General features: G+C 42.1%; 1 protein-coding gene across 2 annotated transcripts in view; it reads left to right on the forward strand.

The window, feature by feature from the left end:
- The first annotated feature begins 1,381 nt into the window (after nucleotides 1-1,381).
- SOBP (sine oculis binding protein homolog) overlaps nucleotides 1,382-27,274 on the forward strand; it is a 120,016-nt gene continuing 94,123 nt past the window's right edge. For both annotated transcript variants that reach the window (XM_074896117.1, XM_074896118.1), the window contains exons 1-4: nucleotides 1,382-1,543; nucleotides 10,849-10,987; nucleotides 12,829-13,014; nucleotides 25,105-25,256. In XM_074896117.1, the coding sequence (XP_074752218.1) occupies nucleotides 1,448-1,543; nucleotides 10,849-10,987; nucleotides 12,829-13,014; nucleotides 25,105-25,256 (573 nt within the window). In that variant the 5' untranslated portion in view covers nucleotides 1,382-1,447. The remainder of the gene's footprint in view (nucleotides 1,544-10,848; nucleotides 10,988-12,828; nucleotides 13,015-25,104; nucleotides 25,257-27,274) is intronic.

Consider the following 27,274-nt stretch of genomic DNA (forward strand, 5'->3'; position numbering starts at 1 on the left):
TGAGGGGAGTGGCAGCACCTTCGCTTCACAACGGCCATGACCTTACTGCTGCGGATGGGCGCTAGGATTTTACAGGCTGAGGTCTGGTTGTTATCTCACCTTTTGATGCTCACTGCTCTAACAGCTAAGACTACGCAAAATCCCAGTTTCTTCCTATTTTTCAATGCCCCAGGGGAAAATGTACTCCGTGTCTCTAATCACTCTGCCATCTGAGGCAGGCGAGCAAAGCTCATTTTAGTCACAAAACGAGCAAAGGAGTTCTGCTCAACTTTTCATACTGAAAAATGTCAGTGATTTAAGCTTCAGAAACAGAGAATGTAAATTAGACATTGTTGCACGCAAAACGAACTTATCTTTGACAGGCTAAACAGAGATTTTTATGGGGAGCCTACTCATACCCACACGGAACGCAGTTTATCTTTCAACTGCGGGTTTTTTTTTTAATGAAAAAAAAAAAAAAAGTAATTTTCAGGTGTAACCGCCGTCATAATGAGAAACCCCGTGCAATTACAATTTTGACTAACGGAACAATGGACACCCCCGTACCGTACTCTATTGTATCGGGTAATTAGGGACTGCCAGGGAGCGGGAAAGCACAACCCAGGAATAATCAATGTATCCCCCACCGCGTGTACTGTAATCCAGCACCTCCTCGCCGAAGCGCGTCCCACCAAACCATTCATCCGCACCTCCCCGGCGCGGATAAAGGGAAAAACGGGGAGTAACCAAGCGGCGGAGAGCCCCGGCTGCCTCGATGGCTGCGGCGGGGCGGGCCGGGCGGCGGGGGAGCGGGCCGGCCACGCCGGGGGGCACGGCGGCGGCACCCGGGCGCTGGGGCCAGGCCGGGCGGACCCCCGCGTGTGCGTGGGGGTACACGGCACCCCCCCCCCGTTCCCCCATCCCGGCTGGGGGCGGGGGCGCACCGCCCCCTCCGCTCCGCTCCGCCCGGTGCTCGGCGCGGCGCCCCCCCGCCACCCCCCCTCCTCCGCCCCGGCTCCCATGGCGGGCAGCGGCGGCCGATTCGGTGCCGGCAAGCTCCGCCCGCCGGCGGGCCGAGGCCGGCCTCCCCCTTCCCTCGGCCGCCCCCTCGGCGGCAGCCCGCCAGCAGCGCCACAGCAGGCGCGGGGCCGGCTCGCTCCGCGCTGCCTCTCGCCCGCCCGCCCCGCCGCCCCGCCGCCCCGCGCCGCTCCCATGCAGGCCGGCGGCGAGGCAGAAGATGGCTGACTCGCCGGGGCACCCGCGCCCCTGCCCGCCCGCGCCCCCCGCCCGCCCGCCGCCGCCGCCACCGCCGCCACCGCCGCCGCCGCGCTCCCCCCGGGCCCTCCGCGGCGCCGCCTGCCACCACTGAGAGCCGCCGCCGCCGCCGCCGCCCCCCCCCCCGCGCCCCTCCCGGCCCCCCCAGAGCACCAGCAGCCATTTCATCTCCACCACCAAGTAGGCGCAAAAAATGGCAGAAATGGAGAAAGAAGGGAGACCTCCCGAAAATAAAAGGAGCAGGAAGCCGGCTCACCCGGTGAAGCGGGAGATCAACGAGGAGATGAAGGTAGGTGCCTGTGATGGGGAAGGGAGCGGGGGTCCCCCCCGCCCCCCCGCCTCCGTGCATGGAAATGAAATAAGAAAGGATCTCTTGTCTTCTTTTTTTTTTTTTTTTTTTTTTTTTTTTGTAGGATGCACTGAATGTGTCTCAACTCCGCCTCCTGGGCTGAAAACAGAGACGAATTCACAGGCTGCAAATCCTGTTCATTGACCAGCTTTGATTTATTTATTTTTTAAAAATAACTCTCCCTCGTTGGGTTTTTAAGCTCCTTGGGTGCCAATGATGAGCCTTTTTTTTTTTTTTTTTCTTTTTTTTCTTCTTCTTTCCATAGCCATCCCCTCAGGTAGCTGGGAAGCCCTAAAGTTAGGAAAGAAAGGGACCTCTTTTAAACACTGTATTTCTCTCCCTTTTTCAGTAGCCAGCTGCAACTGTGTAATTAAATTGTCAAAGTGAAATGTTACGATCTGAGCCGCGCAACGTTCTCTCACTTACGCGCGGAGACCCCTTTCCTCTCCTTCTCCCTCTCGCCGCCTCCTCTGCTTGACGTGCTCCGCTTCGCAGTTCATCGCAGCGGCAGAGGTCTTGCTGAAAGGTGGCTGTCCGAGGGCAGCTTTTGATGGAAGCCTGTTTACCGTGAGGAGAGCTGAGCTTCCTGATAGGAACCTGTGCCAGTCCAGCTGTGCTCTGGAGGTAGCCTTGAGGCGGCTGCTCCAGATGTTAGGCTGGCTGCGATTGCACAAAAACGTTATTTCGGGACTTCTTTTATCATTAGGTCGCTGTTCCAGGCTTGACCGGTCCTACTTTTTGCGCCTGTTTTCCATGTCTAATCCATGTCTGTTTGTTTTACGTCTCCAATTCCCCAAAGTTGGGAGCAATGTATTGCGAGACTTCAGCTGAACTTGTTGTTGTTGTTTAATGCGCAGATAAAGTGACTAAAACAGCATAGTCTGGTTATGGATAAAGCTGCTGACACTTAATTTGACTGTGATTTATTAAAAGGCTGATCGTACCTGGAGGACTGCCTGTAAAATGTCACACATTCACATAGTATCTGTACCTATATAGGCGAGTATAGAAATATGTGTGATGCCTGGTGAAAATATCCTTGCTTTTTGGAGCGTTGATCACTCGTTGTAAAATTAAACGGGACTGCACAATCCCCTCCCCTCTCCCCTCTTTTGCAGACCACTAATTTCGGTTAGGTGCCCTTTCCTGCCTAAGGCAGGCGTTCCTGCTCCCGCTGCCTGTGTAATGAGCGTGTACACAGTTCTGCGTGCACATCAACTGGAAATGTGGACAAGAGTAGTATTAGGGGAACGAACAAAATAACGTGTTGGTGCATCTTTTTGGAAACAAAACGTACTAGTTTCAAGTTCCAAGGAGCGGTATTATTCTTTCTGAGATATATGACACATCCTATTTTCAGAGAGGGCTCTGTGCAGGCACTGAGGAGTAAGAGTCGTTGCTCATTGTAATCCCACATAGTTTGGAGGTCTGCAGAAGTCTGTAGTATAGGGCATTAGCCCCTTAGAGCATCGCCTAATGTGATCTATACGGATTGTAGCTTTTAAGTTTCATAGGTTCTAGAATTACAAATTAGCTAATTTTAATCAAAACATGTGAAATGTTATCCTGGCTGGATATAAAGGCTGACTGTGCTGGATCCTCTGGGTTTGTTTTGTTTACTTTGGCTGCAGGCACACTCAGCGGTTTGGGAGATAGTTGTTCTTCTACAGTATAACAGATGTTTGTCTGAAAGGGTGAGGAAGAAACAAAAACAACATTGTGTGAAGGAGAAAAATTACACAATTTTAAACTAATGCTTTGGTATTCAGCACTGGTGTTAACCTTCGTGTAGAGAGTTTGTCTTTTTAAATCATGGATAGCTGCTTAAGGTTAGAAACCTCAAGATTCCATCAGACTTAAATATTAAAGGTGGGTAGAAACGGCATTTTGAACCAGTGTGATTTCTGGTGGAGAGTTAGATAGCTGATGGCAGAATCTTTCACAAAACACAGGCCACCTTTCAATGTAAACTATGCTATATCTGCTATGCATTTTTAGTGGGACAGTTGGCTGCTATCATCCAAGAATGGGAAATGGGGGGGGAGGGGGGAAAGTGTTTTGAATTTTTGAGTGGTTGAGAAAGTTAAAATCCTGAAGTGATCATTTACTCTTTTTCTTTACTGATACATTAAGATGTCTGGTTGTTCTTCATAAACCCGAGGAATACAATAATGTAACAAATTGGTTACACCGTGCAAAATGTTTGCAGTGAAATGACAGAGGGAGCACAATGTGCCCTTGTGTAGGTTCATATCTGTAATGTTCAAACAGGCTGACTGTTTCCCTTCATCTGAACTGCTTTCATCTGGACCAGTGTAAAATAAGCTCTGGTAAGTAATCACGGCAGAGCAGAAAGAAAGGAATGTATACAGCAATAGACAGCCTAAGCTGTAAAAACTGTAACCCGAGTATCAGCAGCAGATCAGATATCAAGGCTTTAAGGTAGGGGAAATGAAAGAGATGAAGGGGAGGAAAAGACAAGAGAGGGAATGGAAAAGTCAGCTTGGAAAGTGAAGGAGAAGTAGGAGGGCCCCCTCAGGGAAATTTGGCTCAGGGATTAGAGAATTTTATCATGGTGTACAGTGACCTACTCAGGTTTCAGCCCACGTTGGATCAAATTGCCTCCCTTTGCTAGCAGAAAGAAAAAGGACTGGTGTATATGTGATTTTTTTTTTTTTTTTTTTCCCCTTCGGATAATAAAAAGGCCATTGGTACAAGTGTCTATTTTAAGTACAGCAAATGTAAGGCACTATGAATGAGCAATAAAATTACCTCATCACAGAGACTTACTTAAAGATTTGCTGTTTGATACAGTCAGATATTTACTCGAGAAAGATCACGACACCTAACTGCTTGGTTTGGTGTCTTCCAACAGTAGTGTCACAGCTCAGCTTTAACATGACTGGATGGATATTCAGGTTGCTTGCTCTTTCCTTATGTCAGATATTAAGTTGCATTTTTGTTATCGCTAACCTAATGTACATGATGGTTATAACAAATTTTAATTTGATATAGTGTTGTGTGCAAAAAGTACATGACTCCGCAGAGTTTTCTGATATTACGTTTCAATGAAAAATATATTCTGGAGCAACTGTTTTGTTTCGCTGTGACCTTCACAGCCTCTCTTTCTTTTTTCTATTTATTTTTTTTTTCTTTTGTCCCTCTTCCTCCTTCAGATGATACTTTTAATTTTTTTCTTCCAGAGGTAGCATTGTTTGCTTCATGCTTTGGAAGAAGAGCAGATAGTTGTTCTGAAATTCAGTTCAGTGCCATTTCTCACTTGCTGGTGAATAAAAGAACACCTAACAGATCCAAAGCTATCGTAATCAGGGAACCCAGTACTATTTTGAGACCAAAATACTTTTTACAGCTTAACTGATGAAAGCACTAGTCAAGGTGTGGTGATGGCTTCCCCATCCATCCCTCCTCAGTTTATGTCCATTTGCCGTCCCACTGCCAGGCAGCAGTGCTGCTCAGGAGGAACAGCTGGGTGCTCCGCAATGTTGTGAAATGAACTTACATCCAGTACTGGGTTACACTGGAAGTTCTCCCGAACAAACAGGACAATGTATCCACGTGTCTCTGTCAGTTGAAAGGCGAGCAATTAATTTGCGCTGTAACTTCACAGGGCCGCTCCATGTGCCCAAGGAGTTTACCATCTATAAATATTCTCAATAACTAATTTGTATCTAAAATTGGCCTTGGTTCCTGATGCCTAGAGCTTAAGACAGCCCCATCTGTTATAGTTTAATAGTAAACTCATCAGAAGATCTTTCAGTTTAGTGTTTCAATATTCCCTGTTTGGCATTTAAAAGTACTACTGTCAGAAGGAAGAAAGCGGTGAAGCAGGCATAGCAGCGCTGTGCCTGGAGTGAGCCAGATCGCTCGGAGCGCTCAGAAGATTCCAGGGAAACTCCTCCCTTCTCTCCTGAAAAGCAAAAAAATGTCTTTGGGAAAGTGGAAAAGCAGACAGACTTTATCAGTTGTACTACTTCAGGAGATTGAGTTGGGGGAGGTTTTTTATGGAGTCTGTGTAAAAGGAGCTTTGTGGGATGGCTGCAAAAGGGAGTTGCGTTGTCTGCACAGGGAGCCTCACCTGCCTGTGCACTGCAGAAATAGTGCTTCCCCAAACAAAGTGGGTGTTACAGAGCCAAACGTGTACGTGGGAGGACAAAGGAAATTACAGCATGAAAAAAACTTGCTTTCTGATAGCATAAAGGTCTAACCATAAAATTCAACATGGCGACAACATAAATAAGCAAAGAAAGTGAGGACTGGTAAAAAAAAAAATAAAAATCAAGTTTGTATTGTGACTATAGAAACATTTTTCTTTTCTTGGTGCAGTGAAAGCGAAAAGTGAATTTGTGGGGCTTTGCACTGAGTGGGTTATGCAGGCAAGGAAATGGAGTGGAGCCACTGTGCTTCCTCCTAGATCTGAAATAAACATTCAGCAGCAAAACCTAGAAGAAAATGAGTCTGACAGACTCATTCTCCCCTGCGTTTCCTGCCTCCGTGTTTGCCAGGCCTCGTTCGGTGAAGCCAGGCCTTGCCCCCTGTGAATAAGGTTCATAGAGAAGGAAAGGCAAGAGGTCTAAGATGGAAAGAGAAGCGTGGCTTAGCTTCAGAATGTATTAATTAGCGAAGATTTGGAAAAATGATGCATTGCAATGTAAAAAATCAAGCTGCAGGTGTACTGTTACAATGAAATTAATCCTAAAGCGGGAATAAATGTGACTATATTTTTACTGTCTAGCATATAAGTCAGTCTCACAAAGGAGAGAAACCACAGTCTGGCGAGTCAACACACTCTTCTTCATCCTTCCCATGAATAGGAAGCAAATTCAAGTCAAAATACCAATGAGCATAATAGTTAATTAGTTATCCTGTCTCTTCCAGGAGGGAGGATATTTCTGTATAGCACAAGAATAGAGGAATCATACAGTTAAAACATGCAAATTACACATTGCCCCACAGTGGTGATAAGTGGTTTGGGACTTAGCAGGGGGCAAAAAAAGAATTGCCGCCCATTAGGAAGGGAGGGCATTGGCAGTGTTGTGTGACTGGGCCCACTGGAGCATTTTTGGGCCAGTTTCTTTGGCAGTGGTGAGCTGGTTGTGCTGCAGCCATAGTGAATGCCCTGGCAGTTAGGCAGCAGCGATGGTGTGCTGTCAGCTGGAGGAGCACAGGAGATTTGGCTCCAGTGGGACGTTAACCGACTGCCTGGGCGTGCTGGCAGCTGTAGAGGTTATCAGTGTGTCCACTGCAGCCTCGGGAACCTGGCTGCTTGGTGCGTGCACAAGAGGCCGAGCGTGACATGGTGGTGTGAACACAGAAGGATGCAGGGCAGGATTTTTGTGCTTGTCTTCTCAGCTCTGATGCTGGCCCGTGCTGTGAGCAGCTCCAGGGCTCAGTTTCCTGGTTTTCCACAGGGGACTGAGCATTGCCTCCCTGACAGGACAAAGTTAGTGTCCATGCTGTAATTTTACAGTGAAATTCATGGACATCTGCAGGGCTCCCTTTGGATTCAGTGAGATTTGCTCAGTGCTCAAGGGTCCCGGTTTAGCAGCGTGACTGCTGACTTGGGATTTTATGGATGATGGGCAAGGTTTTCCCTTGTGCGCTGGTCTTTCACATCATCCCAGCCCTCTGGCAGGGCTGTGGGGTTGGGGTGGCAGCCTCCATCCTGCAGACCCTCCACATCCTTTTGGGGAATGAGTCTGAAAGCAGGCATGGACTAGCTTAGTGCCTCCGCTGTCCTGTTCTTGCAAAGGATTGGAATTGCAGCTACTTGCACATCATCCATCTGGTCATCCACACTCATCTTCACATCTTCTCCCTGGCCTTTGGCGGGTTCATCATCTCTCAGTTCAGCTGGTTCCTGTCTATCCTGCTTCATCGCCACTTCTTCTGCTCTTCTGCTCCAACCTTAGGTCCCACATTCTTGCTTTTCTCAAGCACTGTTGTTACAATCATCAGTCTTCCTTTCACTAAGCCTTTGAAGCTTGTACATCTTTCAGTGAGGTTCTGCTCTGCATGTACAGGTTGTGTATTAATTGGCTTGCTTCCTTTCCTTCATCAAGAACTGCACTTTTTTGCCTCTTTCCCCCCCTCCCCCACATTCACACAGAAAAATTCTCATCTCATTTCATCATTTGTGTTTTGACTGTTGCCGCCACACTGGTCTTTACAAATTCCATCTTGTTACCGTATCTTGGATCCATGTAGATTTGGCCTACCATTGAAATGGAAGTAGGGAGAATACACAGAAACAATGAAATAATAGTGGTCATCTTCAGGGCAGCAACTTCAGCAAAGACATGACCTGTGTGACCATCATCTCGGCTAACAGGATGTTAGACATCTCTGCAAATGGGTATTGTAGTCAGGAGACTGAGGGAAGGTGATATTGTAGTTCCGTGGGATGCCCATCTATGTGAGAGAGTTAGCGTGGAAGAAAGCATTTCTCAGCTTTGACTACCAGCTTGCTGAAGATGGGATCATGCGCTTGGTTTGCCGTGTATAAAGTGCTGTGTAATGAAGCCCTGGCTGTTAGCCACTGAGAGAATAGTATTAAGAGTGATCAGCATCATTGTAATAGGTATGATAAATTAAGAAAGAGAATGGCTTAATGTTTTTTTTACCCAAGAATCCTTGTTGAGAAGTCATGGTCTTAAAAAGGTGCTTGCTTTTGTTACTGCTAATATGCAACCTCATCGTAATCTTACTGAAGTTAGTAGGAAAGACCCCAGTGATTTATTTTTTTTTTAAAAAGTCAAGTCTTAGTGATGGGTAATTTCAAAATCAAATGTATTTTTTTTCATTTTGAGTGTTCATTTTTGTGCATCACTCATCATGGATAGTAAAAATGAGACTTGAAAGGTAGTTAAACTTCTCGCTGTTGCAAACCCAACCATTGCTTTGACTGGATTCTGAAGAGACATATATATGTATGAATTTTCAGGAAAAATAAACATATGTACAGCCTTGCTTACATATTCCTTGACAAGTAATTAGAAATTAGTTGTTGCCTGTGTTGATCAACAGTGCAAATAAAACACAAAGCATCCACAGGAGGCAAATTCAGAGCTACTCAATTAATTTGGTTGCACAGGGTTTAAATCAGGAAGACTTTGTCAATCGGTCTCTACCTTGCTAGATTAGTCTCTCAGGCTGCGTCTCCATAGTTGAAATTTAGCAAAGCAAGAGAAGCAGGCAGAGCTTGCATTTGGGCCTCCATGAACCCCTTCAGATCATTCTGTGTGAGCTGCAGTGGTGAGGTTTCACTCCCCATCTCCAGGTTATTCTGCTGTTGGATTCCCATGGGTTAGAGACAGGGTTAGTGCATTGGGACTTTCAGCACTGAGAGAGAAGTTTTCTAAAAAGCTAAAAACCAACCAAACAAACACTTTAGAAAAATTTTCCATTTTTGCTAGTATTTAAAATGCAGCACTGCATCGTTCAAATGAGGGTTTAAATACATATTGTAGAAATGAGCGTAGGTGTTAGCCACATTACGCAACATTGTACTCATTGTTGCAAACTCTAGTAGTGACATAGTTCAGACATAATGGGCTGTCATAACGCTGACACTAGAGGTAGAGGTGGAACGATGCAATGTGTTCTGGCAATTCGGGGCTGCACAGGACAGCCACAGAATCAGCAGGAGGTCAAGTGAAAATGAAAGGGGGGAAAAAAACAAAAGAAAATTGATGCTCCAGGGGTCTGCTGTGGGTTTTTGGTTTTGTTTTTCTTTTCCTGAAATGTGTGTTTGTAGCACAATTGCACAGATGATACTCCTGGAAGAGTACAAATTGGTCGTGTTTATTGCTTATAGCTGCTTTACAGCGCTCCTTGAGTGACAGGAACACCTATGCAATCTGGTGTGATGAATGGGTGTGCGGCTCTGACGTTCTGGGACAGAGTGCCTGCTGTAGCTTTGAATTCGGAAGCAATTATCATTTGATTAATTTTATTTATTTATTTAAATGACTGAAGAATTGCTGTGTTCTATCATTAGACTTGCTCCCACTCAAAAATTAAGCTAGAGCAGTTACTAGACAAAATCTAGCAACCTGCAAATTTGACACGTACCATTTGTTTTGAATCGGTGTCGTATTCTCCTTATTCCTTTGCCAGTAGCCAGAGTCCCAGGAGATGGTGCTTATCAGGAGCATTATTTTAGATGTCAAGATCTTACAGGAAAGTGAAGTTTGGAATTTGTTCTGAAAGAGTGATAATAAAAAGATGTGGAGACCAAATAGAAAGGCTCTGTGTGTGGTGCTTTTGTTTCATTTTATAGTTGTCATACTACTTTAATCTGATCTTTGCCATCACAGTAATTCATTAGCTGGTTTCCTTTGGTAGTTTCCTAAATCCGTAAGCTGTAGAGCTCCATGGCACTATTTGGTTTCAGAAAGCTTTGTTGCCTGGCTGCAGATTTCTTAGCTTACTCCACTAAATCTCCTGGCCCAGTAATGAGCATTATCTACAGAAATATTTTTGCCACATGACCTAGAGGACGTGTTTTTAATAGAATTCGAGAGTTATGACAGTCATGTTCCATATTTTGCATTTCCATACAAACATAAAATGTAACCACACGCTGCTTGGAAATTGGTTTGAAAATAAATATGGCAAAACTGAGAAAGATTTTCTTAAACAAATATAAGAGCTGTTTATACGAGATGTTATGGTAAAATGCTTTCATGGTGAAGAGTTTTTAAGTGGTTTGACTGTGCAAGGGCTTATAACTCTGAGGAAGAACGTCTGTGCTGTGATTTTATTTGATTTGGTTCATGGGCACCTCAAGGAACTGTAATTGTGTCAGTGACCTGCTCCAGCTGAAAGGACTGTAGCACAGTAAGATTGATTAACTGCTGGTTTTCTGTTATTCTCTTGCTGCAGTCTTAAATATTTCATGGCAACACAGACAAGTTTGTGTGACGAATGTATGTTAAAATATTTCTGACGTTGAGTGCCAGAGCAGAAGTCATAAATAACTCTCCTTTTCATTTTCTTTAAATTACAGATGTATGAGTCTCTGTCATAATTACATGTGCCAGTCAGAGATTTAAATGCATTACACTTTATGCACTTGACTTATGAAACGAACATTAGTTGTTGAGGAGGTGGGCCAAACCTGACACTTCCTCATGTAGCACAGATACGGTTCGATTTATGCAGTCCTCCCTTCCTTCCAAATGGTTATTGATTACATAAATAAGTAGGTAATTTTTCTCTTTCAGAACTTTGCAGAAAACACTATGAATGAGCTCCTTGGCTGGTATGGTTATGATAAGGTTGAATTGAAAGATGGAGAAGATATTGAATTCAGGAACTACTCAGCAGATGGGGAAAGCCGCCAGCACATTTCTGTTCTCAAAGGTAATGAGACTTCATGTTTCTGTGTTCATGCAAAGAAGGATTAATATCTCAACCTGTCTGAATTGACGTGGATTGGGAAGCGTGTTCTGCTGCTTGCTTCGTGGTTGGTTTACGTAAAAGTATTGGAGAGTGCCTTCTAGTATGAGGAAGCCAATAGGATACAAGGGGAAATCACTTAACAAAACTGCTGTTAGTAGGCACTTACTAATATATCTTCACAAATAATACCTTTTGTGAGTCAGTTGAAAGTCATGTACCTGTAGTACCAATAAACTGCTCACAACTGGAAAAAAGAGGGAGCGTTTTCTTAGCAGTGTGGCTTTCAGGAACCCTTTTGCTTTCAGAACTAAGGCATTTTAAAATGCTGAAAGATTCTGAGCTGCAATATTCACGTGTAGGAACAAGTGTCAATGTTCACAAAGGGCTCCTCATCCATATTTGTACTATACTGTCTTCTGCAAGCGCTGTAGAAGTTCTCCATGGACAGAATTTGTTTGGGACAGTGCTGGATCTTTGTGATTCAAAATGCGAAGGATGGGATCCAGTCTGCTTGTTCAGCCATTCATTTGTTGCCTTCTGACTCCTCGGTCACAGAGGATGGGTAGGGACTTGTCATCAGAGTGAAGAGGAGAGTAGGAGATTTCTTATTTCGACTTATCCAGCAAGAGTTCCTCAAAGATGAGGTAAAGAGAGGAAATTGCAGCAGCTTTTATGCTCTTGGACTGTGATTTCTCACTGCGTTTGTGGACAGCAGAGTTTGGGTTTTCTTTCTGGGGGCCAGCAATCAACAGCACTGTATTCAGTGAGTGTTAAAATGAGTATGATACCACAGAGATCAGTTCTGAAGGAGTGATGACTAGAAAAAAGGTGGAAAAAGGAGAGGTAAGGTGAAACAACCTAACTGTGTTAAAACTGAATGTTTTCAGCTTGTTAGTTCTACAGTGACATTGGGGATCAATATTTATTTTCCACTGAAAATGCAATGTCATTAAGCCACCTTTGAAGAAACTTGTTCCTTTGTAGAAATATGATTAATTTATCTATATTTTAATAAATAGATCTTTTATTAAATGATTAGTGGCTCCAGTCTGTGCCTGATGAAATTTGTGACATACTTTTTTTATAGACACATGATAGAAATCATATGTTTTATGTACCAAACAAAGATGTTGAATGCCTGTGACAGGTAGAAATTTTTGGTGTATGCAGTCTATGGGAAGGAAAAAAGTGTGTTTCTTTTTCTGAGAAATGGGAGGAGAGGAAATAGTAAGAATCAAGTCCTGCCCCATAGCTAACTGAGGTGGATTAGAGAAATTCCTACAAATAAGAATCCTGAGGTGATTTAGGAGTAAAGAATTATAATAATAACTGTCATTTCATGCACACTTTGCTGTAATTTCAATATTTTGTTCTTTAAATCCTTTCCATTACTACTACAAATATTATTGATAGAGAATTAGGAATTCTTTTATTTTTCAGATTATGCTTGCATTGGTGAAGTCACAGTACACTGAGTGTGATCACCATGCAAACAGTAGAAGTAAAGGACGGGAATAGGGTGTCATTGATTAAATTGGGCATACTAAGGATATGCATGACAAAATAATCCCACTTTTTAAAAAAAAAAAAAAAAAAAAAGCGTGAGTTTGATTTTAAAAACCAAAGCATTTCTGAAGAATACTGGTAAGTATCTATTTTTCAAAAGGGAAAATATCTTGGGGTTTTTGTGCACTCTTCTTGTATTAGGGCAAGTAATTTAATGAGCGGATTGGTGAAAATACGTACGGGCATTTAAGAAATACGTTTGTCACATTGTACGATGTGTTCTTTGTGTTTTACAGAAAATTCTTTGCCAAAACCAAAATTACCTGAGGACAGTGTTATTTCACCATACAATATAAACCCAAGCTACCCAGGGCTTGCCACAGGAAATGGACTTTCAGACTCACCAGCAGGGTCGAAGGATCACGGGAATGTACCTATTATTGTCCCATTAATTCCACCACCTTTCATAAAGCCACCAGCAGGTAAATCCTAATGAATATTTTAAAATGGTTACTGTCATTGACACGGCCCAAGATTGCTAGATCATGACGCCTTAGTAAGAGGGCTGATTTCAAAATGTTTAAAAAACAGTTGTAGGGAATTTTAAAATGGAATGGGAGAGTGACTTTGTTAGTATTATTGAAAAGTGACATTGCAAGTGCAATGACAACAGACTTGTGCCACTTGTGATGCTCTGCATGCTGGATTATTCTCTCAGCACTTCAACAACCTCTTCTTTTAGAAAAAAAAAAAAAGATTTTGTTCTGATGAATAAAGCCTTTAAATAAATTAATGGAAGATGATTAAATTAAAAATAGGCTCCACGAAGGAAACAGTGAAAGAGACAAAGCCTTCAAATCAATATCATATCTTTATATCAGGTTAACAAGCTCATCTTGGGAAAAATGTCTCTTGATTCTCATTGAAATCCCTGACCGTTGTCTCTTGAGGGTTTAATAGGATCTTGACTCTACCCAGGAGACTGCACTGAGATGTTTTGCATTTTCATTAGATTTTTATCAGGAGTGATTTTATAACATGCCATTCCTCACATTTTGCGTGAAAAATGATTTATTCCACACTGCATGCTGCTTACCATAATCTGTGAAAGTAACTCTTACGACTACACCAGGGTGATTAATTGCTGTGTTATTGTTTACTGCTGTACACGGTGCGGTAATTGGTGAATTTAGATAGGAGCAGGCTCAGTCCTGCTTCCATGGACATCCCTGGGTGTTGTTCTGGGTGCTCTTGGGTGATTGAAGCACCAAGGAGTACAGTGTGACCTGCAATACCTACCCAAGAATGGTAGGTCTCTGCACCCAGGGAGACAGCTTGGCTAAAGAGTCCCCATGATGTGTGAGGATGCTTCTGCAGAACAGACAGAACAGCTTGTAGAATCGGGTCCCAGGTGTTAGATGGTCACCTCTGCCCTTTGTTGCATTGACTAGAGGTAACTGTGAAATACTAATCAGTCCAAGAAAGTGTTTGCCTGTTGACAGTCATGTGATAGACTACAGTTGCCCCTCCCAAATTATCTTTATGCCATTTAGTTTTATCTCTAAAGACGTATACTAATATGCTATGAATAATTTTCAAATGTTACTCAATATGCATTCCCTGCCAAAGACTTTTCATCTATTTTATACGATATTTGCTAATTACCAAAGCTATTTGGGCCCATTCCTGCAGCCTTTACACAGCTAAAGATCTCAGGCCATATGGGCTGGATCCTCAGCTGTTGTTGATTTGGCCCTAAAGCTTTAATCAAGGGCTTGTGCCATCCCAAGCTATTTTCTCCTCCAATCTGAGTCATGAATGAATCCAGAATGCTGAATTTGTGGTACGCGAACACAAGGCTATAACATGCATTGTGCAAACTGCCACAGTTGCTGGATTTTTATGACATCAAACAAGCAGGAGGAGATGGAACTATGAAGTAAAAAAAACAAATTACTGCAACAGTAGTTAAGTGGACACAGGGGAACCTTGGCCAAGTCAACTGCCTTCTGTTCTTTGCCCGTCCACCTACCATGTGTGATCCTGTGTTCAAACGTACTTCTGACAGTTATGTGCAGGGAAGGCTTTTCATCAGTATTTTACAACTTCAGGTTTTTAATTCATTAATTCATAATGAATAGTATTATTTTACTTGCATAGGGGATACGAACACATAATCTCTACCTCCTCTGGCTTTATCCCATGATCAGTAATGACTGCTAGATTACCATGACTTCTGAGCAGATGAGCATATTTAACTCACCTTTGTTTTAGAGAGCAAAGTTTGGGAGGACTGGAGGGGGAGGAGAACCACAACCTTTGTGGGATTTGCAATAAGCATTGGTAGTAATTGTTTTGTTTTATCTTAGGGCGTAGGTGCCCTAGTCATGATCACCCCAAAGAGCCTGGCAAGAAACAACTGGTGAATACAAGTAGAAAAGGGAGTACAAAGGAGCCAGGAGAGCCAGTGTGCGAAGCAGTGGTCTTGGCACTGCACTTTGACACCATTTTGTGGGCACTACATCAAAGCAGAAAACTTCAGAGTGATACAAAGCGAGACAAGAGTAACTCTGGGGATGTTTTCTCAGAGCCCCTCACAAGCACAGAGGATGTCTTTGGAAACGGCACAAAGGTGCTTCTTTTTGTTGAGCAGGCAAATGAAGAAGACTCACATCATTAATTGCTAAAGCTGAAAGTCAACATTTTCAACACGGGGAGAGACAGGCTATGACTGACCTGCCACAAGAACAGAAGCATCTTACATTTGTTTGAGTTGATAAATGAAGAAAGGGGACAGGAGGGAGAGGCAGAAAGAGTCCAAGGGAAAGCTTCAAGGTTAAAATGCTGGGCAGAGAAAGGGATCTTTGCAGCACATTTTGAGTGGATGTGCATAGGGCAAAGTTACATTACAGGCCAGAGAGAAGACCAAGCAGTGATGCGCTGTAATGACCGAGATGCTGAGAATTGGGATGAGGCCATACTTTGTGGATGGATGGGGAAAGCTTTTAGATATTGTACAGGAGATAAATCTACAAGATTTAAATATAGCTCAAAAGGGAGTGCCCACAGGTGAAAATGATACCTAAATCACAAACCTGAAGGACAGGAGAGATGATGGTGTGGTCCACCGTTATTGAGCAAATAATATGGAGTGAGCACTCAGGGAGAAATTATTAAGACTTTAATTCTTGCTGTATCGATCTGGAACTGAAGGGTCAGCACCAGTAAAGAAGTGTCAGAGAGACAGGCTGGGGTATTCATTTTGACAGGAGAGCAATAGTCTGGAGAGGATAAGCAGATCCTAGAAACAGTCACAATTAATTACTAGTTGAATAATTTTTCCAGATAAGATTCTATACAAGTAAGAGGGAGAAGAGAAAGACCAGAGCGTGAGGAATGCTCACAGAAGCCTGAAGGGAGAAATAGGAAGGATACTCTGCAACGTGCACTGATGTAGCAATTGCAGAGGTAGAAGAAGCACTGGTGGAAGACAGAGTCAGGAAGCTAGGGGAAAGAGGATTTCCAGGGAGGCAGATATGATTCATGGTATCAGAAACAGCTACCAGCTCAGGAAGAAGGAGTACTGATTCTGAATTATGTCTAGGAAGCAGTCACTGAAGATTTTGGCAGGTTAGGTCTTCCTTGAGTGTGCTGGAAAACTTTGAACAGCATCCTATCTACATTTGTGTTTTGTATGAACAGGCTAAAACCTTGAAGAGTTATCAAAATTACCTTTTTGTCCCTCTTGCTCATTTTACAGTAAAGTGGGTTTTTTTTCTTTTGAAATAATTTTGAGCAGTCTGACTAAAATTTTATCTCCAAGCTGTTCAGCTTTCTGTTTTAGTCAAATTAAATATTAGGTAAGAATTTGCTTATCCAATCCTGAAAAACATTAGACTGCTACCTATCCAAATATAAACAGCTCCAATAAAGGCACTCTCTCCTTGCTGTACCCCAGAATTACACCCAAAAAAGGCTGAGTTAAATGCATGGGCCATGTGTGATACACTGACTGTCTACAGACTCAGGTTATGACATTTCAGTGGAGATACTAAATCCAGTCATGGGAAGCCTGATCCGGAGACTATTTGCAAGAGCACTCTGCTGATCTGCACCACCAGGCAGATAGTCCACACTCAGGCAGTGCCCAAATCAAACGGGACTTTATCAGTCAACATCAGCTGTCTGGCCTGCATCTGAAAACAAGTAAGAAGTCAGTGCAGCCTCCAGAGAGTTGGTGTAATAGTCTCTTTGTGGCTGATAACTGTCCTCCTTGCCCAGCAGGTTGGTAGCTATGTTTAGTGCCGGCAGCAGATTCTGAGTGATCTTCAGGGTTAGTCTTGAGTACAACCCATTGCAACAAACTGATACTAAGATTAGTTCTGCTTGGTGTTAAAAGATTCTTATTTTCTTCACAACATTGTAAAGAAAGTATTTTTTTCAACTAAAAAATTATGTAGAAATAGCAAGGAACAGAAGTACAATAGCCAGGAATGATCTAGAAATAAAAATCCCACCACAGTTGTGCAGGGTATATGGCCAGAGTATGCAGCAAGCAAACAGTCTAACTTATTCTGCAGCCCTTAGTGATAGAGTAAATCTGAGAGGGCACTTGGGGTGACTCTGCCCTTTTGCTCAGACAAGTTTGGACGGCTGCTGTTACATGGGATGAAGGAAGGCTAACATCAAGACTAGTCAAAGAAGAATGCAAAAAATTCTTTCAGGGCAGGTGAGAACATGCTGTCTCCTTTCCCTGGCACCTGCTGGAGGCTGTGGAGTCTCAGTTTCCCTATTTTTTTTTTTTAAGAGTGATCTTTGATTTACTTTCTCTTGTGATCCCTGTGGCAGTGCCTCAGTAGTGGAGGTACAACTGCTGCTTGGTCTAGCTTTGAGCATGGGTGTCGGCAAAACCCTTTCCTTTCCTGCCTACTTCTGCCTACAAGTGGTGCTCAGAGCATATCTGCTGTTCTAAGCGTCCCAGACAAGAACTGCCATGCTGCCCTGCAAGGGGAGGTTGCTCTCAAGGGATGTGGTGGAAGAGGAGGCAGAGAGGATGATACCGTGCAGTTGACTGAGCTTTCCAGGGGGCAAAGAAGCACAAGGGAATAATAATGCTCCCTTCCTGGATTTTCACAAGATAAGGAGTACATTTGGGAAAGGAAAAGGGATTTAAATTCTCCAACCCACAAGTCAGTGTCTCTATATAACATTTCGTTCAGTGATTTCCAAATTGTAATGATTGGGATTGTACCAAAAGTTGTCAGAAACTCGCAAAAGTAAAGGAGGAATGGGCTGAAGGAACTGTATCTGGTGAGGCAAAATGTCTTACGGGAGGAGCAGAAGCATTTCCAGTGCTGACTACCTTGTCAAATAGGCCTGTGACCTAAGCTGGCAAGGAAATGTCATATTCAAATACTAAAGCGAGTAATTAGGTATGGTATAGAAAGGAACAAGTGATTTTCTGTGTTACAGCTTAACATAACTTTAAAATTAAAGTTTACAGGATTTTTCTGTAAATGTAAGTACACATGAGTAACTTGGTGCAACACGTGGGATTAAGCAGAGTCCCTGCCCTACAAGCACTCTGGAACTGCCTGCTGTAACCTCTCTCAATATTTAAATTGTGTTGGAGGAATCTGGAAGCATAAAAGATGATTTAAATGGTAGTTAGCAAGGCAGTAAAAATTAATTTCAAGATCATCTGTCTAAATTCGCTGAAGAATTGGTTCTATGACTGCATTACCAAGAAGTCTGATACCAGGCAGAACCCAGTGGCAGTTTTCCTTAAATAAAGACCATATTATCAGATCTAATTAAGTCTGTATATTGAGATTTTCATTTTACTATGCTCTGGATCTGGCTTCACTATTTCCCAAATCTTATTTCAGTTGCTGAACAATCTTACAATTTCTCTAACTGTAGGTTTAGCTCTCTAATAAAGACCACCGCAACAAATCTTATAGTCACTACTCTTCAAAATCTTTCTCTTGTTTTCAGCTTGAAACATCATCTAATTTTCACTGATCATAGGGTTATTAGTGCCTGGGTTTTAAAATGCCAATGGTTGCCAGGATGCCTGCCCCATCTAGTCCACTGTTGATGTCTTTTGCTCTCTGAGGAGGGCCAAGTGTTTTCTTTGTGCTAAGAAGAAAATCACAGAGTCCGTGTATGTGCTTTAATAGCATATATTCAAAATACACAGGGAGTTCCCCTCTTATTAGCTGAAATAGGTGCTTTTTTGTTTGCGTGTTTAAAGCCTGCCTAAATGCCAGCTTTTATTTGTGTTGTGCATTCAGTCCTTACTGAACTATGCATGAGAATGTGCCTCAACTCATGCATAGAAAACGTAGGCAAGCCGTGGTTCCCCAAAACAATTTTTTAAAAGGAGCTGGGACACTTTGCTTTATTGGCAGAGTAGTGAACTTCAAGAGACTGGTCCTTAAAAGGAAATGCATTGTAGAGACCCTGAGGTCTTTCCATAGCGATGGTTGCAGCAAGCTTTCTATCATCAGCCCCATTTTTTAATCTTCCTCTTGCAATTACTTTTTCCAAGGTACTTTTTGTACCTTAAGTTTGTCACACACCCCATCTATTTAGAGGATCAGCACTTAAGTGCTACCACAAGGGAATTTGCAGTAATGTCTCAGGAGTTTTGTTCATTTTTCAGTTTGAGATTAATCAGATAAAGCATCTCGTATGTAAGAAAAATGACTGTGATGGTGCTTCTGTCTTGCTTGGGATCATCAGCCTCAGAAACTGCTTTGGGATGAAAAATCTGAATACATGGCACTTGATTTTCTTCAATGGCAAGCTGGGGTTTCAGGAGCGGCAGGCAGATAACTCAGAATTAACCATTCTGAAATCCTGGCAGGTCCTGGTGGAAACAATGAGCCCTTATTGCTAATGCTGCAGATGCTAGTCAAGTTAAGATCTAATGCCTTTGAAAAGGAAGTTTTGCAGCTTTTCATTAGAAACTGGTAGTGAAAGCAGCTGAAATATTTGAAGAGGTATGACAGTGGATTGAGCGCAGTTCCCAGCATGGGGTAAAAGGACTTATTCTAGCTTGCCCCAAGAAACCCTGGGCTCCAAACTGCCTGTGTGAGGGGGTGAGATGCAGCAACAAGAAAAAGAGAGGAAAATGGAAGAAAGCAGTAGAGGGGAGATACAGCTTCTGGTAGCTGTGGTGAAAGGAAACTCATGCTGGGAAGTGATGGGTAGTGAGGAGACACTGAGGAAGGATGGGATGCCAAAATGTTTTCTGTATCAGATCACAGATACAACCACAGACAAGGTACACGTTTCACACAGGCTCACTCAGTCTAGAGGACATACCCTTTGAGATCTCAGTCCCAAACCCTGTGCCCTCCTGGTCTTCCTTCTGCACAACAGGACTTCTTCAGTACTGCACCTTCAGGAGTGGTATTTTCTTCTTGCCAGAAGAATTGGGTATCTCCTGCTGAATTTCTTGCAAGGAAATGTGGAAAGTAAGGTTTTGGAGTACCTGCCCATGGATTATCATAATCTACAGGATTAGAGCTGTAGCTGCATTTAGTTTTACCCAAATTCTTGAAACTGGAGTTAAAATTGAAAATATTTATCAGTTGGTTCAAACTGTATTAGTAGTATGTTGCAGCCTAAAAGTTACTAAAGTGATCAGGATTTAACTCCAGGATTGTAGGGATTTTAGGATCATCCTGCTAAACACTGTAGGCCATACTGGTTTTCTTAGATAAAGGAACAGAGCTCTGTGTGATGGATTTACTCTATTATACTTGTTGCCTTCCTTCTTTCCCCTCCACCTCTGCAAATTGTGGCTCCATATAAGATTGATTAGTGTAAACTGCTGCTCACTGGGTGTAAGAGGAACAATTTTCTGCAGCTCATTCGCACTGGTTTGAAAAGAAAAAAACCCCCAAACATTCTGCTTAATTAAGACCTAAAGAGGTGGTGCAAACTTTTGATGATTAATTGAAGCATGCTTTAGACTGATGCATATTTAGTTATTATAATGTGATAATTTTATCTTGTTATACAAACTACTCCCTTTGGGAACATGATTTAACACTGCAAACATTCTGTGTTTATTGCATTGTTCATTATGAAAAATACACAGGCTAAAAACCACAAGGAAATGTATCTGAATAGTATCTGTGCAGTGGGTGCAGGGAGTACTTCTTCCACCTGTAATGACACAACCCAGGGGCAGAAAAACAGAGTGTTAGAACTCCCACAATATCTCTCCCTATGAAGAGTTGAGAACTCACAAAAGCAGAGGCTGGAAATTCAGATCTTGTACTCTATGTAGAAAGAATATGTATTTCTCTTACCTGGTGTAATTATAGAAGACAGCGGTACGGATGTTCTGCTGAAAACTCTCCTGTTACTATTCAGTTGTCTCTGTGCCAACTCCTCTTTGTCTCACCTGTATGAGTACCCACGCTACCTGTCATAAGTGTGACAGATCTGAGAACATGCTAAGCACATTGCAAGAGCAGGTCATAAAGTTGCAAGCCCAGATGGAGAAAAAAATACAGTTGTTAAAAAATATTTTCTTTCACTTCAAAATGATCTGTACCAGCACTTGCAAATGTTATTTTTGCACTTTACAAACATGTGTCAGCCTAGCTGTGTGAGTCTTGAAAATGATGGTGTATGATCTTCATCAGAAGAGTTGCTCCAGTGAGAGCTCACATGATGGACATAGTCATGCTGTCAGGATGAGCTCATGTTACTCAAGTGGATATGCTAAGCTGGACTACCAGCGAAAGTTTGTGAGCAAAGGAGAACATTGCTGATGTAGTATACCAATGTAATTATTGTGGAGAAGCTTTTTTAGTGCAGACCTAATCAGAAAAAGTTTAGAATAAAGATTCAAGACAGATAAAAAGTCTCAAAATACTAGATTTGAAATTCCCTGCTTCCCTGTGTTCTTGCTGCAGCAGGTTCTTGCTGAGTGCTTTAGGGATGGGGCTTCAATTCATTTTCCTGAAAGAAGGGCAAGAGTCTAGTAAAGTGATTTTTAAAAAATCTGGCCTTATAAAACAGAGGTCTGTGAAAAACCGAGAGGAATTTTATCTTGAATGGAAGATGCAAATTTCTGGTTTCAGATTATTCTAGTTTGTGTTTAGCAAAAGACAGCAATTAAATCATGAGACTTTGACTCCTCTTATTTCACAGTCTTAATGTTTTGAGTTTATTACTTCACACTGCTGTGGACTGTAATGGTAGAAATACATGGACTATTACTTTTCCATTAATGTTGCAGTCCTCTTTTTCGGTCACTAAGCTTAATACACTGTAAGAAAACATCCTTATTAGTCATTTTCACAATGTCTGGTCAGACCTCTACTGCAACCAGTGTCAAGAAGGAAAGCACATGATCAGGTTTGGACCTTTATCATTGTCCCCAACTGTCATCCACACCCACAGACTGCAGGGCATGGTTCTGTACCTATCCCAGGTCCCAAGAACGGGTCCTTCAATCCTTTCTGATTTGATTTTAGATCAAGACTTCCTCCCACTGGGCTGCACAGGGCTCTTGTTGATGATCTGTAGGGAATTAGTCATGTGATACTAGATGTTTTCTTTTTTCACCCGATGAACTGCATTACAAGAAGTTAAGAGTTGCATAAAAAATTGGCTTGGGCAAACCTACACCGAGGGAGCAAAGATGACTTAAAAAGTAACATGTTAGTGTCCTGTTCCAGGAGGCACATGCCCTGAACCCCCTTCTGAAGTACTGTTGTCTCCTGGCTGTTTCACATAGCCTTGCTCAGCTAATCCTTTTGTGGCAGTGTTCTTGAGTCTATTAAATGGAAGAAGCATATAGTTTTATTATTACTGTTACTATTAAAAGGATTGTATTTCATGTGACCATTCTTTGATGACTATGATAAGGGAGTAGAAGAGAAAAATAATTTAAAGTTCTTTGTATTTGAACAGACTCTTTCCCTCCCTTTCTCCCCTCCTTCTTTCAAAATGATGAACATTTTGATTAATATTGATGATGCCTCGTGGATATCAGCTGTCTCTTCCTCGAAGTGCAGACAGTGGCTGGAAGTAGTAGTTTGTAGACCATTTTCTGCTGTTTTATTGACTGTCAGATCCATGGACCACGAGTGAAGCAATGCTGCTTCAAAGGATTCTCTGTGAGGTGGTGGTGAAGTTCTGCTGGTCGAGGCATGAGAAGACAACATCTTGACAGAGTAGGTGCCTCTCCCTATCCTCTCTTCTTGCCAGGATCTATCTTAGAGGAAGTCTTTGGCAGAAGGAGGTGGATTGAGCCTTACTGTCCTGCATAACCTCCTGCAGAGAAGTGTGTAAGGTGGCTTTTCCATGTAAACAGCTGTTGTAGCTGCTGTGTAATTGAAAATGGAAAATTGTGTGGTCTTTCTGATCATTCATGGATGACAGCTCATGTGTGTCAGTGAACAGGAGTTAAATGATAGCTGAGGTGTTTCCCCTGTGAAGTCACACATGAAAGCCCCTGTGCTGCTTAAAAACTGTGCTCCAGACAAGCCAACCTGCTTCAAAAAGAGCTACTCCAGCACCTACTTTGCCAGTGAACTCTCTTTCAGCTCTGTAATTTTCTTTTTTCATTTATGACAGTTGCTCTCATCAGAAGTGAAGGATATTAGAAAGTTATCGCTGGTAGATCTTCTGTTTTCCAGAGATAAAATGCTTATTGGCAGGAAAATATATGTTGCTGTTACCTGAAACAAGAGGTTGCTGTCTTGTTTCCTTTGGTTCACAGGATCTTCTGTTGTCCTGATATATTCAAAGGGGCAAGTTCAGTCTGTGAGTAATTGGTTTATTATGGTGCAAAAGCAGCTGAGTCAGGGCTTCATAAAAGCTTAGTACTTCAAATGGCTCAGGACAAAAATGGGGGGACGAGCTCATGGGCTGTGTTAGAGTAGTTAGCATCCTGGCCAGGACTGGTCCGGAGAAAAAGCTGAGAGAAAGCTGTGACGGCACTGTGCAACACCACTGTAATAGTACCCTGTGTGCCTGGCTGAGGTTACAACCAGCTCAGGGGCAGGTTTCTTGACCCTGTAGATGGCTAGTGATAGTTTTGGCCAAATTTTTTTTATTTCCCTTGATATTCAGTATATGAAAGCTTTTATAATATTGGCAAATCCCACTCTAAAGGGTAAGTGATAAAATACATTAAACACAAATCTGTGTTATAACTTAGCCTTAAATATAGGTTTAAGGGTAGACAGTCTGATTAAAACTAAAAGGTCATTATTTTACATTGTACAATTTTATTTGTAGCTATAAATCATAATACAATTTGTGGAAGGAAAAAAGTTATTAAACTGGCAATATTTATTCCGTTAAGGTGAATAAAACGCAGCACGTAGTTCTGAGTTATGATAGCCGGGGAAAGGAGCCAAATCACTCTGCTAAAAATTAGTTTGCCAATAATTTTACAGAACGATGACAGCGTAGCTTCAAAAACAAATCCTTTATAGGGAAATGGGATGGCTGCATGACAGACTCTCTGAGCTATGAATTCTCCACAGCTCATGGACCAGGAGCTGCTTTAACAATTAGTCTTTGGGGATTTTTTTTTTTCCAGAAGTTAGACAATGGCTGCTGTCTGTAACTGAAAGGTCACACTGTATCATAGACTGGATATAAGAACTGAAGAATTTCAAGTTTTAAATCAGAAAGATTCCTGCTAACTTGCTGTCTTGATCTGTTTAGGAGGCTTAACTATTCACTGCCCCTGTCTGTGAAGCAGGGGTGGGAGTGATGACCACACAAGGGTATTGAGAGCACTTTAGTAATAAGCCCTGGTTTGTTTTTTTTTACATGGCAGACAACATACATGCCACATTCGTACCACATGTTAAGAAGAGCTCAAAAAAGGCCCGGGAACTCTGCCTGACTTAAAATTTGACTGTTGAGAGCATAATGACTGGAAAGTAATCTGGCAGACTTTACCACAGTGCTGCATCTTCCTTCTTGCTCGAGTCTGTGTTTCTGAGACTGTTATATTCACACGAAAGCTCCCCATTTTGTGTGCTAGTCATTATTTTGAAACAATGCAGAAAAAGGGGTGTTTCATGTTCCTTCTTATGTAGAAGAGGGCTCTTGTTAGAGACCTGCCTTGGTGCAGTACCTCCTGGGTGTGTTTTATCACCAGCTAGCCGAGCAGAACATCTCAGGGGCTCACTACAACAGGCTGTGAGTAACAAGAGCAAAGCACAAGTACTCATTAAGCTTCTAGTCTTGGTTACTAGATTAATAAAGAGTTGTGTGCTTTTAAACATGCTAAAGAGCTCTCGAGATTTCCAGAGCTTTCCAGCAATGCACCATTTTTTAAGCTAATAATCTTTTCCAGCCATCTTAGAAGCTTTGCCAATCTGCTGAGCCTGGCTGGCACAGGTCACCAGCTGCCTGAGGATGAAGCTGGTGATCACAGGCATGCACAGTTCTGCTCTCAGACAGTGAGGAAGTTAGAAATAAGATGAGCCGGTGCTGGTTGTATCTAAGAGTAAGTGTGCAGATGTCTGAGGAAGGTGTTTGCATCTCATGTAAACATTGTTCTTATATTTTTGTTGTAGAAGATGATGTGTCAAATGTACAAATAATGTGTGCCTGGTGCCAGAAAGTTGGAATCAAGCGCTATTCCCTGAGTATGGGAAGTGAAGTGAAATGCTTCTGCAGCGAGAAGTGCTTTGCAGCTTGCCGAAGAGCATATTTCAAGAGAAACAAGGTAAGAGAAATAAGGAAAGATGTAACCCACATAGACGTAGCTTTAATCAGGCCCAGCCTGGGTCTCATTTAGCATCTAATAGAAGCTCACTTCTTTTGTTTTCTCTGTTTCACCTAGTCCCTCCACTTTCCATCTGTATTGTCTGTTGGACTGTCAGCCCTTTACTAACCTTGTTTCTTTCAGTTTCCTTCAGCTCGATGCTTGGGTTTTGAGAGAGTCAGGGAATTTAAATACTAATAAACATTAACATGAGTCCTAGTTTGATCTTAGAGTCTCAGGATATTGGCTACATATACACCATTAAGAGGAGGTATCATGGAAATAGAGTAGAGGAGGGTTACATATGAGAGTGTCACTAAGTTCCATGGCATTGAGACCATGGCCAGTGGATAGATGCTTTTAGAGCCAAAATCTGGGTCCCATCATGATAGCAGACATCTTCCCAATGCTGCTAATGAGCTCTAGTTTCATTCTTTTAAAGTATGTCATTACTAATAAATTATCATTGCTACAAAATTCAGATACTATACAATTTTTGGGTTGGGGTAAGCAGTGCTAGAACATCTAGAGTAGCGTGAAAACCCCTCCTACTCAATCTAAATTTAACTCTGGCTAAAATTAGAATGCAATCCTAATATTGAATGTCTACAAAAATTGCTGTAATCACTGAAGTACAGTGCCTGAAAATGCCCTCTAGGTTACTTCAGCAGCTGTTTTTCTGCAGCAGAATGTGCGATAAGTCATTTAAAGGAAAATAATGAAGGAACACTCCAGTATTTTTAGTTGTTTAAAAAGTAGCTGTGTCCTTTTGGTGTTTAATAGTGTGAGTCTTTGGGTAGCCTTCACTGTCTTAGAAATGTTTATTATTCATAAACCCCTATACATTTTGGTTGTCTAAATGATGCCATTTTCCCTGATGCTACAGAACATTCAAAGCCTGTCAAGTTCAAACTGAATTCAGGTCTCTAAATCTGGTCTTTTACATCTGTGGCAATAATAAATAAGTACATATGGATCCTAGATTCAAGATGCAATGATATAGCAGATCACCCTCTTTTATAAATTTGGGTCACATCATCCTGCCAAAAAAAAAAAAAAAAGGAAAAAAAGGAAAAAAACGCCTGAAGAATTAGGTTGCAAAAATCAGTAGAGTGGAATTTTAGTGGCAGTCTTGGAGAATCAAGCTCATAATGTCTACTGGAGCAGACAGACAAGTTAAAGTCATGTGAGTCTTATGTGAGGAGTGGTGTTTACATCCTTTTTTCTAGAAAAAGTATAGAGGAGGGAAATACATGCTTCTTAGATGCTCCTCATTCATAAATAAGTTCTCATGGATGTAGGTGTATGTGTGCACATGCACATTTATGCACATGCAGTTCAATGTGCCTTACAGTTGTAAGATGCTCTGGGGTGACAGGATCCAGATCACCATCCGCTGATGCTCCTGTGACTTTCATTCACAAATTTACATGGGTAAGGTAGTTCACAGTAATGGAGGCATTGTCAGTGATCCTACTTAGATTGTTCTGTGTGTCCAGTAGAGATGAGTACCAAATGATTCAGGAAACCTTGAGGAGACAGGTGAAAGAACAATCAGTTCATGGTGGATTCTCTTTCGTCTCCAGCTTAAATCCTGAAATAGGAAGTTTAAATACCTTACTAAATGAAAATAAATACATGTTAACATAATGCATAGGTGTACTTCAACCTTATACTAAGCCATGAGTAGTAGGATTCAGTAATAGTTTATAGCCATGAATTCTATCAGTCAGGCAATATATGAAAAGGTTCCCTTTTACCTGACTTACAATTTATTACCCGTGTGCTTTGTTGGAGTCCTCCTTGTCCTTGTATTATGAGAAAGGCTGAATTAGAGCATCTCATTCTCCTGGGTTTCCTTTCCTACCCCTCTGTTAACTTCTTCTGGAAGCTAAAAGATGCTAAATATTTCCATCCAGAAGGCTCTCTGTATTCATTATTTTGTATATATCTAAATAACAATAGATGTTCCTAATCTT

This window comes from Athene noctua, chromosome 1, assembly GCF_965140245.1.
Source record: "Athene noctua chromosome 1, bAthNoc1.hap1.1, whole genome shotgun sequence".
Taxonomy (NCBI): Eukaryota; Metazoa; Chordata; class Aves; order Strigiformes; family Strigidae; genus Athene; species Athene noctua.